The 17,700-nt window shown below is 43.9% G+C and overlaps 2 protein-coding genes, 1 long non-coding RNA gene and 1 pseudogene across 3 annotated transcripts in view; 3 read left to right on the plus strand and 1 right to left on the minus strand.

Moving 5' to 3' along the window:
• The window catches only part of RAB5A (RAB5A, member RAS oncogene family), a 39,404-nt gene extending 36,269 nt beyond the window's left edge, over window positions 1-3,135 (minus strand). Inside the window, exon 1 of the mRNA XM_003256733.4 lies at window positions 2,699-3,135. The gene's annotated coding sequence lies outside the window, so the exon portion shown is untranslated. The remainder of the gene's footprint in view (window positions 1-2,698) is intronic.
• Window positions 3,136-3,167: 32 nt separating this feature from the next.
• Window positions 3,168-4,265, plus strand: LOC115834815. The gene is made up of 2 exons (XR_004029806.1): window positions 3,168-3,295; window positions 3,969-4,265. It is a non-coding gene; the product is annotated as an uncharacterized LOC115834815 (long non-coding RNA).
• Window positions 4,266-6,861: 2,596 nt separating this feature from the next.
• Window positions 6,862-9,849, plus strand: LOC100584549 (annotated as a pseudogene).
• Window positions 9,850-15,822: 5,973 nt separating this feature from the next.
• Window positions 15,823-17,700, plus strand: part of EFHB (EF-hand domain family member B) — a 53,991-nt gene continuing 52,113 nt past the window's right edge. Inside the window, exon 1 of the mRNA XM_003256731.3 lies at window positions 15,823-16,927. Within this exon, the coding sequence (XP_003256779.2) occupies window positions 16,139-16,927 (789 nt within the window). The 5' untranslated portion in view covers window positions 15,823-16,138. The remainder of the gene's footprint in view (window positions 16,928-17,700) is intronic.

Genomic DNA, 17,700 nt, shown 5'->3' on the forward strand with positions numbered 1-17,700 from the left:
AAAACTGCTTCCTCATCTGCTCAAGTATATACCATACACAGAAATGCTAACAGTTGTTCTCCATGTGGTGATTATTATTGACTTAGTTACTTACATTAATTGTAACTTTTTTGTAGTTTTTAGACGAACAATATACATGCCATTTTTTTAAAAAATTTTTTTGAGAAAGGGTTTTGCTCTCACCCAGGCTGGAGTGCAGTGGCGTGGTGATAGCTCACTGCAACCTAGACCTCCTGGGCTCAAGCAATCCTCTTGCCTCAACCTTCTGAGTAGCTGGGACTACAGGCGCTCAGAACCATGCCAGGCTCATTTTTTGGGAGAGACACTGAACTGCTATGTTGCCCAGGATGATCTTGAACTCTAGGGCTCAAGCAATCCTCCTGCCTCAGCCTTGCAAAGGGCTGGGATTACAGGTCTGAGCCACCACGCCCAGCCTGCAGGCCATTATTTTTTATTTAAACAACACATTAAAAAAATCTAGCCTGAATGGTGACTTCTATGCTAATTTTTAATCTCTAAGGAAATTAGTGAATATTTGAAGAACCTTTTTCAGTCCACTCACAAACCAATCTTAACAGTTTCCTTCTATCTTTAATCAAAATCCGAATACATGCTAATATATTAAACCTGTTGATTCTCTCTCTAAAAACCCTGCTATATTTCATTTAGCTACCTCATACAAGAAATATGTCTTTCACACTGGACACAGTGGCTTATACCAGTAAATTCCAACACTTTGGTGGTGAGGCAGGAGGACTGCTTGAGACTAGCCTGGGCAACACAGTGAGACTCTGTCTCTACATTAAAAACAAAAGAAAGAAATATGCCTTTCCCATAAAATGAGTTTATAATACGCTCTTCATAATGAATTCCCTAACATGTCCACGAGATCTTAGTTCTTAATGAAATGAAACTACCTCCTTGCCTTAACTAAACACCAGCTTTTTAGAGTCCTTATCTTTTACCATTACATACCGAAATATTTACACATTAATTGACGTAATATCTGAGTTGCTTCCACATAACAAGGTATAAATAAAAATGCCCCCTCCCCCACAAACATACCAGATTTGGGGGTCTAATCCTGGCTATACCAATTTCCGTCTGGGCAAACTCTTTAATTTCCAAGTTTCTATTCCCATAATATCTAACTTGCATAGCTGCTGTGACAATTAAATAAAACAACACATGTAAACAATCTCTAACACACATAGTAGGGATTAAAATTGCCAATAATGTGCTCCTTTGATAAGAAAATGACAAAATATCAACAGAACATCATATATACTGAAATGCACCAATACATCTTCAGATATTACACACACAGTACCAATTAAAACATTTTCCATTTGTCTTTTTATCTACGAAAACAAGAAATTACTTATCAAGGACAATATGCTCCAAATTTCTATGGCACTTCCAAAATTTCAGGGAAAACTGAATCAGACTCCCATTTAAAAAAAAAAAAAAATCAAACAAGATTCTGATTTCACTTTGACTTTTAAGGTTTAAAGCTACTTAATTCTGGCTACTCCCCCTAAGGATCTCAAACAGGAAATAACTAAAGTTAATGGTAAATACACACTTAGCATAACACTAAGGTTAAAAATTATGTGCATTCATTTGTATTCACTGCTTACTGAAACTTGTTTTGCAAAACAAGAATTTTGCATAATATATATACATTTGTAATCTTTTGAAAATAACCGTTATTCATTCTATAGTTAAAATCCTTCTAAGGGTTCTTTGATCAAAAAATTGACTGGGCACTTATTTTGTGCCAGGCACTGTTCCATGTACTTTGCTTACACAAATGCTGAGTTATCATTTCCATTTTACTTTAGGAATAAAGTTTATGAGCAGTCTTGAATATTCCCAGAGGTGAGCAAGTGTTTTTTTCTTATTATGTGAAAGGCAACTAATTGAACGCTTTGATTCCACTTAAGCAAGACAAAAACCAAGTATGTGAACTATGACGTTCAGAACTTAAAAGTTTGAAAGTCTCAGAGGTAAGCAGCTTCCAGGGAAGATAACGCCAGAGCAAGTTTCATGGTCTCTACCCAGTGAAGGAGTTCAGTCCTGTTATCTTGAATTTATTTAACGCTGTAGTTCACTACCTTCCATACAGAAGACAAGAGTCTCTAGACAGCCTATTTTGACGAGCCTCCCACCCACCGACACTACTCATCTTTGGAAGTTGAAGGTAGGCGGAGCTCCCCACATTCACACCTGCAGTAGGCCCGGGTTCCTGCTTGGAGAGCACCTGAGTAGCTAACAGCCAACTACAGATCGCCTGGATAAGCAGCACTCGCCAGGTCTCTTGGCCTTTCCAACCTCCTCCCCCGAACCTGGCTTGCTTTGACCGAGACCCCCAGGGCTGCCAAGACAGGGACCAGGCGGAACCGCGGCCTCCAGTACACTTTCCACGGCGCCATCTTGAGAAGGGAAAGGGTGACACCCGTCGCTCCCTCAGTCAGTCCCCAAATCCCGGTCTCCAGAGCCCCTTGAGGATGAGTCACCAGGGCTGACAGAACAACACGCCGGGTTCGATAGTTCTCTGGTCCAGGGCACTGCTGCGCGTGAGGGAGAAGGGGCGGGGGTCTCAGTACCGGCAGGGCCGCGGACGGGCTGGGGACCGCGGATAACCTGGGGTCCAGGCCCCCGCTGCGCAGGGGGAGGGGCGGTTCGATTCGGTTACCTGAGACAGCAGCAAGCCGAGCTGCGGGGCCGAAGCTTCCTGGCAGCAAGGCCCAGGCGTGGCCCGTAGGATGAGAGTGTATCTATGGCGGTGGTGGCGGCGGCGGCGTCGTCGTCTGCTCTTCGCGCCGCTCCCCTCACACTGGACTGTGCGGGGCTCGTGCCGTGGTGCTGCCCCTGTCGGGCTTCGTCTCCGCCTCTCGCCGCTCCGCCTTCCTCTTTCCTTTCTCCTCCTCCGCCGCCGCTGCCGGCGCTGGAGTTCCGACTAAGTCTTCCTTCTCCTCCTCCCTCTGCCTCCTCCCCTAAGGCCAGGCGCCGGCTCCTTCACGAACCAAAACACAAACACTCAAGTCCCACCGCCGGAGCCACTTCCGCTGTCCGGTGCCGGCCCCGCCGCCACGTCGCTGCACGCAGCGAACTGCGCCCGTTCGTCACTTCCCGTCATCGCCAGTCAGCCCGCTCCAGCCGCTTCCCCGCCCCTTCCCGAATCCCTCCCCGCCTAGGTTTGTTCGCGGGGCGGTGCGAGGCAGGATGTCACGTGACCCTGCGAGTGGCTCAGATCCGAGCTGGCCGCCTTTCTCCCCTTCCTCAACCCCAGGTACGCGCGGCCACGCCCTCTCCAGCGCCATTGTTATTTCGGCTGGGGGTTCTGTGGGCTCCCGGCGGCCGGAGTCGGGGGAAATTCGTTTACTATTCTTTGGGGGAAGATCAAAGTAACTTGTGTTTTTTTGTTTGTTTTTTGTTTTTTGTGCCCAGCCCTTGTGGAAGCGGCGAGGTTCCCTCACCCCAATCCTGGCATCTCGGCTAAGGGGCTTTATTAGAGGGAACTTGTCTAGCACGAGAGAACCTCCCCCAACAAAATGGCCCTGGGGTTGGGTGGGTCGGTAAAGGCTGCTAAATCGCATTTACCCCAAGGAGGAAGAGAGGACCGTCCCTATCCGAAAAGCCGCCTTTAGGCACCTGACAATAATAAGTCGCTTCTGTGAAGAGTTTACGTGGTTTTGGTAGGGAGCGGGGATGGCCAAATCCTAAAATAGTGTCTACCTTTTATTCAGAATTTCCCTTCGCTCTTTACTGTACTAAACGCTTTACAGGAATTATCCCACTGAATTCTTACACTCGAGTCTTTCATTCTGAAACTAACTTGTTAATCGTCTGTTCCCTACATTCGAATTTTAGTTCCCCTTGGTGGTCCTCACCGCTGTACATCTGTGTCTAGCAGCAGAAGACTGGCAGCCAAGTCTTCAGTTCTAGTTGTAGATGTTTCACAGGTAAAGAATTTGAGACACAAGAGATTGAGTAACTTGTCCGAGATCACGGCTGTGTGGTGCCGAAGCTGGATTCTAATTTGCGGGTTGGCTCCAGAACGTGAGTTGTTGAACACAATTCTGGTGGAAGACAACCCAAGACGTTCGTTACCCTCCACTATCCCACACCACAGTCACTCTCTGGCGAGGCTTCTGCCACCACCCCCTTCCCAGCCCCCGCCAAAAAAATTTTGATAATTTGGTAGAAGAATATTAAATTGATTTTGCTTCAGAATAAAGGCTACTTTTCAGTTTGCAGTTTACAATGTATAGCTCTGTTGTGAGGGCGAGAATATTGTCTTTGAAGTGTACCGGGTTAAGGTATCCTATGGGCGTGCAGTCGGCGGCATTGTGCAATGAAGATGATTTGAACTTTGAACAGCCAGTCTTTCAGATCAACTACCTAGTTGCCAGAAGAACGTAATGTGTCATACGTAAATGATACCTGTGGCATTTTATTCTCAAGGAGTTGTTCCGATATGAACTATTAATCATGGTAATAGCTCTGGGACAATCCCAGGAGGAGTCAGGAAATAGGATATGTGCCATCAGTTTTGTCATGTCAACAGTATGCCCAAAACCAAACCTATTCCACTCCAAACCTGCTTCTGCTTAGAGACTGGCATTAACATCCTCCCAGTCACCCAGACTTGGAACTGCGGAATCAGCTTCACCTCTTCTCACAAACCATTGTCCATTCTATCAACAAATTATCTAATCCCCAAATTTGAGGTCTAATCCCAACACTTGGTCCATGGTAGTGTTTATATAAACTGAAATTAATGCATACTGCTGCTCTTTCTGTCCATTCTTTACACTTTAGCCACTCTACTAAAAAATATTCAATGCTATCTCATTACTTGACAGTCTAAAGTTCTTTAATTCTTCTAGTCCCAACCCAAGTTTCTTTCATTCTATTTCTATAGAATTCCTCTCCCCAAACTCTTTATTTGTCCCCTGACCACATGTATCTAGTGTGTGTTCCCTGAATATTGCCTGTGTGTTGCCATCTTGATATCTTATCACTGTATTTTCTCCACCTGGAACACAATTATTGCCCGTAACTGCTGGCTCCATCTTAGCCAGGACACCAGTTCCTGTGGACCGCATCTGCAGATACTTCTACTGGATTTAATTATTATTTTTTCTGTAATTTCACAATACTTTGCCTTACTCTCTATAATGGCTGTCTTAAAATCTGCCTTATTTTAATAGCTAATGAGCACCTGGACTTTTCTCCTTAGACTTTCATTGAATTATAAGGTTTTTATGGGCTGTGACTATCAGTTATTCATCATTTGAGTTCTTCACAGAAGACCCTTGACTGCTGTAATAGGGACCCCCAAAGTATTGGTGAACTTAATTACATTTAGAATCATGAACATTAAGAAGACCTCACAACGAAAACATCTGATGCTGAAATTTATAAATTGCAAAAAACTCCCTATTTCATCGTTCCAGTATGTTGCTTCCTCACTCGTTCCTGTTTACTGATTTTGTCTTCACCTCCTTCATGAATACATTTCACAGTATTTTACAGTTTAGTCATAATGTTTGCCTGGAAGAGTGCTGCCCTGGTGGCTGGCATTTCCAAAGATCCAGTAGTAGTTTTAGAGAAATTGAAATGCCACAGTAAATCTCTGTTGTTGTGTTGCCACTTGCAATATGCCTATATTTTCTTTTTCATTGCCCCAGATAACTGAGGAGGACTGATAATTGTATATATTTTAGTGTCAAATGTGGAGTCCTACCAGTTGATAGAACTTGTTAGGGAAGGTACAAAATGGATAAATAATCATAAAGACTTAAACACTGTCTGATGCTTATACTACCCTCAAATCTCTAAATACTCAATAAAAAATTCCCAATGGCAGGTGTCTCTCTACCATTCACAGGACCCCATACCCTTTTCTTTCTCTTCCAGGAAATCTGTCCTCTCTTGTGTAGCTAAAGAATGAATCTTTGCATAGATGATAATGAATGGTTACATTTACTTTTAATTGGAACTGTCTGGAGAGAATTCAAAATTTTTCCTGGAGACAAACCAACGGTAACTCTAACATTGGCATGGTAGCAAGTCAGTGAATAAAAGACTGTGAAAACTTAAGCTAGTCATGTTTCAAAAGGTTGTGTCTTTGGAGGGCATCATTCAGGCTTCAGCTCGAATGTCATCTACCTAAGGGACTTCTAAGCCCACTAATTCTAAAGTGCTTTCTTACATATTGAAGCAGTCTGTTGTCTTCATAACAGCACTGTTTGATATGATATTATGCATTGTCTTCATAACACTTAGCACCATTTGGTATGATATTATGCATCGTTCCACTTGATGGTTATTTATCCCTACTAGAATATAAGCTCCATGAGATAGAGGTTGGGTTATACAGTCAATCCATCTGCTGGTGATTGGTTCTTGGACACTCCCCTATTGCCCCACCATTTGGGTACCAAAATTTGCAGATGCTCTAGTCTCATGTAAAATGGTGTAGTATTTGCATGTAGGCTATTCTGTATGCTTTAAATCATCTTCAGATTACTTACAATAAGTAATACAATGTAAATGATATGTAAATAGTTGTATTTTTTTATTTGTATTATTTTGTGTTTTTTTCATTTTTTAACTCAAATACTTTCTATGGAATACAGAGGGCTAACTGTATTCCCAACACTGACACAAAATAGGGAGGGACTCAATACCTATTTGTAGAATGAATGAATGAATTGAATGAGCCCTTACCTTGATTTACATACTGCAAAGTCATTTGAATAATTTATGGGGATTTATTGAATGCAGTGGCCACTTTTGGGGTTCCTATATCTTTCTTCACAGTCCAATCCGGCCTACGTGCAAACAACCATGTTTAAGGGACCTGCAGTTCGTATTCATCTTGGCACCATCTACTCTTGTGTGGGTATTTTCCAGCATGGAAAAACAGAGGTAATTGCCAATGATCAGGGAAATTGAATCACTCCAAGCTATGTCACCTTTACTGATACCGAACAATTGCTCAGTGATGCCACAAAGAATCAAGTTGCAGTGAACCCCATGAACACAGTTTTTGATGCCAAATCTGATTGCTGGTTGGACACAGACTTGATTATGCTGTTGTCCAGTCTGATATGAAGCATTGGCCCTTCATGGTAGTGAATAATGCTGGCAGGCCCAAGGTCCAAGTAGAGTACAAGGGAGAGATAAAAAAAAAACTTCTGTCCAGAAAGGTGTCCTCTAGGGCAGGGGTCCTCAATCCCCAGGCCGTGGACTGGTGCTGGACTGTGGCCTGTTAGGAACTGGCTGCTCAGCAGGAGGTGAATGGCAGCAAGTCAGTGAAGCTTCATCTCTATTTACAGCTGCTCCCCATCATTCACATTACCACCTGAGCTCCACCTCCTGTCAGATCAGTGGCAGCATTAGATTCTCATAGGAGTGTGAACTCTATTGTGAGTTGCACACACAAGGGATCTAGCACTTCTTATGAGAATCTAATGCCTGATGATCTGTCACTGTCTTCCAACACCTCCAGATGGGACCGTCTAGTGGCAGGAGAACAAGTTCAGGGCTCCTACTGATTGTACATTATGGTGAGTTATATAATTATTTCATTATATATTACAATGTAATAATAATATAAAGTGCACAATAAATGTAATGTGCTTGAATTTTCCTAAAACTATTTTCCCCCCATCCTACCCCCTGCAACTTGGTCTGTGGAAAAATTGTCTTCCATGAAACTGGTCCCTGGTGCCAAAAAGGTTGGGGACAGCTGCTCTGTTATTCTGACAAAGATGAGGGAAATGGCAGAAGCCTATCTTGGAAAGAGTGTTACCAATGCTGTGGTCACAATATCAGCTTCGTTTAATGATTCTCAGCATCAAGGCTACCAAAGGTGCTGGAACTATTGCTTATCTCAATGTATTGAGAATTATCAATGAGCTAACTGCTGCTTCTGTTGCTTATGCCTTAGACAAAAGGTTGGAGCTCAAAGAAATGTGCTGATCTTTGACCTTAGAAGTGGTACTTTTTAATTTTTATTTATTTATTTTTTTGAGATGGATTCTTGCTCTGTCACCCAGGCTGGAGTGGTGTGATCTTGGCTCACTGCAATCTCTGCCTCCCAGGTTCAAGTGATTCTCCTGCCTCAGCCTCCTGAGTAGTTGGGATTACAGGCGGCCACTACCACGCCTGGGTAATTTTTTTCTTGTATTTTTAGTAGAGACATGGTTTCACCATGTTGGCCAGGCTGGTCTCGAACACCTGACTTCAGGTGATCCGCCCCCCTCAGCCTCCCAAAGTGCTGGGATTGTAGGCATGAGCCACCATTCCTGGCCTTTTTTTTTTTTTTTTTGATGGAGTCTCACTCTTGTGGCCCAGGCTGGAGTGCAGTGGCACAATCTTGGCTCACTGCAACCTCTGCCTCCCAGGTTCAAGTGATTCTTGTGCCTCAGCCTCCCGAGTAGCTGGGATTACAGGCATGCACCACCATGAGCATCTAATTTTCATATTTTTAGTAGAGATGGGGTTTTGTCATATTGGCCAGGCTGGTCTTGAACTCTTGACCTCAGGTGATCCTCCTGCCTCAGCCTCCCAAAGTACTAGGATTACAGGTGTGAGCCATTGTGCTTGACCTGGAAGTGGCACTTTTAATGTGTCAGTCCTCACTGTTGAGGATGGAATCTTTGAGGTGAAATCTACAGCAGGAGACCCCCAATCAGGTGGAAAAGACTTTGACCACCAAGTGGTCCACCATTTTATTGCTGAGTTCAAGCACAAGCACACAAAGGACATCAGTGAGAATAAGAGAGCTGTCTGACATCTCCATACTAATTGTGAACATGCTAAGTACGCCCTTTCTTGAGCAACCAGGCTAGTATTGAGATCCATTTTCTCTATGAAGGAATCAATGTCCATACCTCTTACACATGCCCGGTTTGAAGAACTGAATGCTGACCTGTTCTGTGACATCTGGACCCCGTAGAGAAAGCCCTTCAAGACACCAAACTAGACAAGTCATGGATTCATGATATTTTCCTGGATGGTGGTTCTACTTTTATCCCTAGGATTCAGAAGCTTCTCCAAGACTTTTTCAATGGAAAAGAACTGATTAAGATCATCAGCCCTAATGAAGCTGTTGCTTACGGTGCAGCTGTCCAAGCAGCCATTCTGTCTGGCAACAAATCTGAAAATGCTCAAGATTTGTTGCTCTTGTATGTCATTCTTCCTTCCCATGGTATTGAAACCAATGGTGTAGTCATGACTGTTCTCATTAAGCATAATACTGCCATTCCTTCCAAGCAGACAGACCACTACCTACCCTGACAAGCAGCCTGATGTGCTTATTCAGGTTTATGAAGGTGAGCATGTCATGATCAAGGATACCAACCTGCTTGGCAAGTTTCAACTCACAGGCATACCTTCTGCACTCCAAGGTGTTCCTCACATTGAAGTCACGTTTGATATTGATGCCAATGGCATTTTCAATGTCTCTGCTGTGCACAAGAGTACAGGAAAAAGAAGAAGATTACTGTCAGTAATGACAAGGGCCATTTTAGCAAGAAAGACTTTAAATGTATGGTCCAGGAGGCTGAGCAATACAAAGCTGAAGATGAGAAGCAGAGACAGGTGTCATCCAAGAATTCCGTTGAATCCTATGAATTCAACATGGAAGCAACTGTTGAAGATGAGAAACTTCAAGGCAAGATTCATGTTGAAGACAAACAGAAGATTCTTGTCAGGCGTAATGAAATTATTAACTGGATAGATAAGAATCAGGCTGTTGAGAAGGAAGAATTTGAACATCAGCAGAAAGAGCTGGAGAGAGTCTGCAATCCTATCATTACAAAGCTGTAGCAGAGTGCAGGAGGAATGCCTAGGGGATTCACTGTTGGTGGATCTCCTCCCTCTGGTGGTGCTTTCTCAGGGCCCACCACTGAAGAAGCCAACCCAAGTATAGATGTAGCCTTGTTCCACACACTTAAAACACTGAAGGACCCAAATATGTAGCAAATTCTGTGGCAGTTTTTTTTCTCTTTTGATTAGTCAATGTAGTTAAATTTTTCCCAGTCAAAGTTTGCCTAAAAAGGCCTGTAATCTCATAAAAAAAGAAGTACATAGGAAGTAAGCCTTTAAAGAAATTGGAGAGATCATTCCATACTGGGGCAGGAAATTGAGTTGTTTTCATGAGGAAGATGGTGTTTGAGAGACGTAGGAAGATGGTGTTTGAGAGACGTAGGAAGATGGCTGAGTCAATAGGGGCAGTGGGCCTTAAACTCCTGTAGAGGAGATACAATCAAATCTATAACACAAAGTTGTTGGAGGGTGCCAGCGTGTCATCCGTGCCAGTTCAATATCAATTGTTCAGTTCTACAGTGGTTTATCAAAGCCTCTTTTAGATCAGACCCTGTGCATTCTATTAGAAGGCTTGCTCTTCAAGGAGCATCTAGTTTAGTATACAGACATGGAAACCTATGTGGGCCTAGATCATAGTAGGATAAATACTGCGTTACAAATAAGTTTGAGGTGCTATGGGAGCATGAAAGAGGGAGACCCATGGGCGGGTGTGGTGGTTCACGCCTGTAATCCCAGCACTCTGGGAGGCTGAGGTGGGCGGGTCATGAGGCCAGGAGATAGATACCATCCTGGCTAAGACACTGAAACACCGTCTCTACTAAAAATACAAAAAATTAGCCGGGCGTGGTGGCGGGCACCTATATTCCCAGCTACTCGGGAGGCTGAGGCAGGAGAATGGCATGAACCTGGGAGGCGGAGCTTGCAGTGAGCCGAGATCGTGCCACTGCACTGCAGTCTGGGCGACAGAGTGAGACTCCATCTCAAAAAAAAAAAAAAAAAAAAAGAAGGAGACCCAACCCAGTTTGAGTGGCAAGACATGCTATTGGGAAGAAGTAATCTTCTTGAGTCTTGAAGAGCATTTGCCAGGCAAGGAGGTCAGAGGATGAGTTTGAATAAAGCATTCCAAGCCAAGGGGACAACAGGAGCAAATGTAGAAAGTCATAAAGTAGGCTGGGCATGTTGACTCATGCATGTAATCCTAGCACTTTGGGAGGCCAAGGCAGGTGGATCACCTGAGGTCAGGAGTTTGAGACCAGCCTGGCCAACATGGTGAAACCCTGTCTCTACTGAAAGTACAAAAATTAGCTGGGCATGGTGGCGGGTGCCTGTACCCTCAGCTACAAGGGAGGCTGAGGCAGGAGAATCGCTTGAGCCCCGGAGACAGAGGTTGCAGTGAGCCAAGATTGCGCCACTGCACTGCAGCCTGGGCAACAGAGTGAGACTCCGTCTCAAAAACAAAACAAAACAAAACAAAACCACAAAGTCATAAAATAGCCCAGTGTGTGAGTGGAACTACAAGCCCTGGGTTGAGCTGTAGTACAGGCTGCAGTAAGATGGCAAGCGTCAGGGATGAAGCTGAAGAGGTTGGCAGAGACTGGATCATGGAGGTCCAATTTATGTTTCTGAAGGTTCTCTCTGGCGATCCTTGGGGTGAGGAGAGACTGCAGTGGGCTAACATGAAGGCCAGTGTAAAGGTGATTGCAAGATTCCAGTTAAGATGTAATGAGGTCTAAATCAAGTCTGTGACTGTGAAGATACCAGAGATGTTAACCCACATCTCTTATTTTTTTCCTAACATTTTATGATGAATATTTTCAAACATTCAGAAAATCAAAGTAATTGTACTGTGAACACCCGTATATCTACCACCCAGATTCTACAATTAGCATTTTACTACACTTGGCTTTATCACGTATGTCCAGCCATGTATCAACACTTTATGCATTTCAAAATTATGAGCATGTGTACACATTCCTTTAAACATTTCATCATTCATGCCATTTACTAGAGTTCAATATGTGAAACTTTTTAAAGTTCAAATATCCATAAAATGAAATAAATGCAAGCGTCTTAAGAGTATAATTTCATGTTTTGACAAATGTGTATACCTGTGTAATGCACATCCCTATTGAGATACGGAATATTACCATAATCTCAGAAAGTTGCCACATGTCCTTTCCCAGTCAATCACAGCCCTTTCTCCTTTCAGAGTTGCCCTTGAGTTTGGAATGTGTGAAAATAGACATTCCAGGTGAAGGGAACCTAGGTGGCTCCCTCTCCAGCAAAGGCATGGAGGCAGGTAACTAGGGAAGAACATATCAATGTTAGTAAACAAGTTCGGTTGGATGCCCTTCAGTCTTCCATCTCTCTCCCTACTAAGCCCCATCTTTTCGGGTCAAAGCATAAAACATTGAAGTAGAGAGGAGTTGAGTCAAGGGACTGTCAGGCCCGCAGGAGCTAACAGTCTTCAGGGGAGGAGGAGACAGAAGCGCTGACAGTCACAATTTACTGTAACAAATGTTGAATGTTATCTTGTACCAGGGTCAGGGCTATAACCAAGGGAAGAGCAGAAAGTTAGGTAAAACACCACAAATATGCCACAAGGGTTTGTTGTATGTGTGTATGTCTGAGAGAAAGAAGTGATAAGGTGAGTGACTCAGACTCTTGGTACTGGAGGAGCTCAAAGGAAAAGAGAGAAGAGTATTTACCAGCCATGAAAAGTTTTCTGGAGGTAAAGTCTTAAGGGATGTTGACTGTTAAGTGTGGTAGATGTAAAGATGTTTCAGTTACAGAGAACACAAAATGTGAGTCAAGCAGGGACATTGGCCCATGTGACTGGTAAGTCTAGAGTTATGTGAGTTTTAGGTACAGTTTGATCAGAGCTTTGGTCCTTATGATCTTAGTGCTGTCCTATTTTGTGTGTGTTAGCTTGTCTTCAGGATACTTCTTCATGGTCACAATATGGCTGTCTGTAGCAGTTTAAAAATTGAGCTGCTATAGTAAATTCTTGGGCATTCTCAGTACTTGAGTATGGAACATGTGCATGTGGAAGGAAATAACATTGCACTTTATAAACACTGTATTGCAAATGGAAAATGCAATGTCTTAACTAAACTATTTAAATTTGGCACCATAAAAAAAGAACTAAGGAGAAGAATATTTATATTAACCTTCTAGAAAGTTGTAGAAAATAGTTTTTTGGGTTTTTTTTGACACAAAGTCTTATTCTGTTATCCAGGCTTTAGTGCAGTGGTGGGATCTCGGCTCACTGCCACCTCTGCCTCCCCGGTTCAAGTGATTCTCCTGCCTCAGCCTCCCGAGTAGCTGAGATTACAAGTAAGCATCACCATGCCTAGTTAATTTTTGTATTTTTAGTAGAGATGGGGTTTCATCATGTCGGCCAGGCTGGTCTCGAACTCAAGTGATCCTCCTGTCTCAGTCTCCCTAGTATACCCTACTCACTTTTTAATTATTTATTTATTTATTATTTTGAGATGGAGTTTCGCTCTTGTCACCCAGGCTGGAGTGCAATGACGCAATCTTGGCTAACTGCAACCTCCACCTCCTGGGTTCAAGCGATTCTCCTGCCTCAGCCTCCCAAGTAGCTGGGATTACAAGTGCCGGCCACCATGTCCAGCTAATTTTTGTATTTTTAGTAGAGAGAGGGTTTCACCATCTTGGTCAGGCTGGTCTCGAACTCCTGACCTCAAATGATCCACCCGCCTAGGCCTCCCACAGTGCTGGGATTACAGGTATGAGCCACTGCGCCTGGCCTTATTTTTTATTTTTATTTTTTGAGACAGGATCTCTTATCACCCAGGCTAGAGTGTAGTGGCATGATCATATCTCACTACAGCCTTGAATTCCTGGGCTCAAGTGATCGTCCCACCTCAGCCTCCTGAGTAGCTAGGACTACAGGCATGTACCACTACACCTCGCTGATTTTTGAAATTTTTTGTACACACAGGTCTCACTGTGTTGCCTATGCATGAACTCCTGGACTTTTTTTTGTTTTTCAGTCTGTCGCCCAGGCTGGCGTGCAATGGTGCAATGATGGCTCACTGCCATGTAGACCTCCTGGGCTCAAGTTATCCTCCCACTTCAGCCTCTCAGATAGCTGAGACTACAGATGTGAGCCATCACGCTGGGCTAATTGAATTCTTGGAGTTAAGCAATTCTCCTGCCTTGGCTTCCCAAAGTGTTGGGATTACAGGTGAGTGACTATGTCCAGCCTCCTACACACTTTTAAATATTTTTGGATTTTAAGGGGTTTTCGTAGAGTTCTGGAATCCTATAAATTCTTTACAAATTCTGTTTTTTTCTTTTTTTTTTTTTTGAGATGGAGTCTCACTCTGTCGCCAGGCTGGAGTGCAGTGGTGTGATCTCGGCTTACTGCAACCTCCGCCTCCCAGGTTCAAGCGATTCTCCTACCTCAGCCTCCCAAGAGGCTGGGACTACAGGCGCCTGCCATCAGGCCCAGCTAATTTTTGTGTTTTAAGTAGAAACGGGGTTTCACCATGTTGGCCAGGATGGTCTCGAACTCCTGACCTCGTGATCCACCTGCCTCCACCTCCCAACGTGCTGGGATTACAGGCATGAGCCACTGTGCCCGGCGTTTTTTGTTTTTTTGTTTTTAAATGGAATCTCACTCTGTTGTTCAGGGTTGAGTGTCATGGCACCATCAAGGCTCACTGCAACCTCCACCTCCGGGTTTAAGTGATTCTCTTGCCTCAGCCTCCTGAGTAGCTGGGATTACAGGCGCCGGCCACCATGCCCAGCTAATTTTTATATTTTCAGTAGAGATAGGGTTTCGCGATGTTGGCTGGGCTGGTCTCAAACTCCTGACCTCAAGTGATCTGCCTGCCTCAGCCTCCCAAAGTACTGGGATTAAAGGTGTGAGCCACCGTGCGCAGCCTAATTCAGTTCGAATTCCAAGCTAGGTGTTTCATATCCTATATGTGTAGAACATGACAAATATTTACCAAATATACATTCATTAAAATCTGAAAGGTGAAACCTCAATTAAAAAAAAATCTCCAACTTAATAAAGTTTAGTTTGCCACATTATCTTTAAAATACAGTATGCCTTATTGTGTAGCATATCTCAAACTTTAAAATATTTACTTTAGGCCAGGCACAGTGGCTCATGCCTGTAATCCCAGCACTTTGGAAGGCTGAGGCGGTGGATCACTTGAGGTCAGGAGTTTGAGACCAGCCTGGCCAACATGGTGAAACCACGTTTCTACTCAAAATACACAAATTAGCCTAGCATGGTGGCGCATGCCTGTAATCCCAGCTACCCTGAAGGCTGAGGCAGGAGAATCTCTCGGACCCAGGAGGCGGAGTTTGCAGTGAGCTGAGATTGTCCCACTGCACTCCAGCCTGGGCGACAAAGGGAGACTCCACCTCAAAAAAAAAAAAAAAAAAATCACTTTAAATGTGATGTAAAGCCTAGTTGTTAAAGTGTAAATGTTCCCAAGGACTTTAAGATGTCTTTAGGCCACAGTTGTCAAATGTAATATTTCTAGAATTTAAAGTCTTTTTTTAGCACTCATATAACTACATGCAAGGCGGAGGTACTTGGACAAGGAAGGACCTAAAAAAGTGATCATCACCAGAAAGTTTATTTGTTCATCATCACCAACATTAAGAGCCAATGGCCAGGAAGAAGCCAATTGTTGAAACCATTCTAAAACGACTGCGTTGCTTGGGAAACCAGAGAAGTTGGTGAACATTTGATCTAGCGCGCAAAGCCACATCACTCAAATTTTCTCGCCCTCCAAATCTAGCAAAGAAAAAGTGAGAGGAAGCAGGGATAGAGAGGAAGAGGGGGACGGAAGGGAGAGAGGGAGAAAGGAGAGAGGAAAGGCAAGATAGACACAGAGAGAGAGCGAGAGAGAGAGAGAGAGAGTGCAAAGGAGAGAGAGAGAGAGGAGAGAGAAGGGGGGGAGAGAGAGAGACAGAGGAGAGAGAAGGGGGAGAGAGAGAGAGAGAGATTGAGAGAGAGAGAGAGAAGAATGAGAGATGAGCAGGGGTCTGTTCAAGGAGGACTTGAGCGCCAAGCCCCGCCCCTGTTTCCCAGGTAACCGGATAAACAGACTCCATCTTTTCCTCTGTGGACTCGGCTAGGTGTTAAGAGGCAGGCAGGAAGCAATGGACAGGGAGTCCGAGTGAGGTTGTGCTCTTTCCTGAGAGAGGGGTTCCGCAAGGGATTGGAAGCGTCCTTCTAGCCAGGTTTCCCTTTAGAGATGAGTGCTCTTGGAGAAATGAGAATGGGGAGAAATCGTCCATGAACATGGAGATTGGACACCCCCACGAAGGAAAGGATGATTTAGGAGACAAGAGGGTCGTCATGGGAACAAAATTTCCCATGGAGTTGGGGATCAGAGTAGGATTAGGAAAAGAAGATTCCCGATGTGGGGAGAGCTCTGTGGTTAGTAATAAGTGTGAGGGAAGGATGGCATCACCAGAAACAAAATTTCCATTGAGCAAGGGGCTTGAAATGGGATTAGAAAGACAGAATATTTCTAGGACTCTCATGCAGAGGGGTAGTTTAGGAGTCGACAGTGTCTCAGCCTCACAGGGAACAAAACCTTCTCTGTTGCCAGGAAGAATGGGATTAGAAAAGGAGAGTCTTCTTGAAGGATATACCCGTGAACGGATAATACAGCCTTCTTTGGGCGGGGTGTGTGGAAGTCCACAGGCTGTAGGGGGCAGGAGAGCTCCTTTGGCTAGTGGCCCTGAAGGGATAGAGGAATTAGTGGGAAAGCCTGCTTTGGATATGGAACCAAGACAGGAAATGGAAAAAGAGTCTACCTGTGTTGTAATGAAACCCAGCACAGAGATTAAGCCTCCTGTGGAGGTGGACATTGGACTAACCCAAGCCAAGGGGCCAGATGAGACTAAGAATACGGAGCCCCAAAGGGGCTTGGTGATAGAACCTCCCCAATGCCAGTTTGCCCAACAAGCTGAACAGAGAAAGGAGGCTGGAAACATTGAATCAGGAGTGGAACCTCCAGATCGCATCAGACCCATATACTCTGGGAAGTTTTTTGATCGGACACCTTGCTGGCCAAGTGTAAGTTTTTTTCACTTTCTGTAGGAACTAAACTGTGTATTGCCATGTCTTTATTGAGATGATAAAGTGATAAAATTCGTTTTGGTTTGAAGAGACAAATCACACAGATTTCATGAGATTTCTATATTTCTTGCCCCACTGGAGTCTTTGCAGATGTTACTTAGATTTCTGATTCTCTGCCTCCTTTCCTATATGTCAGCTTTGTTTTCTGTGCACACCAGTGGTTTGTTCTGATTTCTTTCTCTTTTCTCCTTTAACCTTCATTTCATTTTCCTCAAGCCTCTCACATATTGAAAATACATGAAGATACATGCTGTGTCCTAATATTCATACTATGAACGGAAAAGAAAAGTGCTTCTTTTTCCATTCATTGTTTAGTCTGCGAGTTATTTGTTCTTTCAGCAAAGACTTGTGGTGGCCATTGTGCCAGGTACAGGACAAAATAAAATGAAAAGTACATGATCCCTACCTCTAGGTTTAGGCTCATTCCAGTAATGGAGACAGTTAACTAAAGGAATAGTATACAGTTATCTAAATGAATAAAAACACACAAGATTCTTCCTTCATAGAAGTACACTCTGAATACAGAGCTCAGTGTAAAGATGGCGTATTTCTGTTTAGAGGAGATGGGAAAAGCTTAATGGGGAAAGTAATATTTGCGCTAACATCGAAAGGTGTCAGTATTTGTCTGAAGAAATAATGAGGTTAGAGCATTTTGGGCATAAAAAGGTATAGAGCACAACCAAAGCTTCCTATGTTCGAGAGGCATAACA

The sequence above is a fragment of the Nomascus leucogenys genome, chromosome 4 (genome assembly GCF_006542625.1).
Source record: "Nomascus leucogenys isolate Asia chromosome 4, Asia_NLE_v1, whole genome shotgun sequence".
NCBI lineage: Eukaryota > Metazoa > Chordata > Mammalia > Primates > Hylobatidae > Nomascus > Nomascus leucogenys.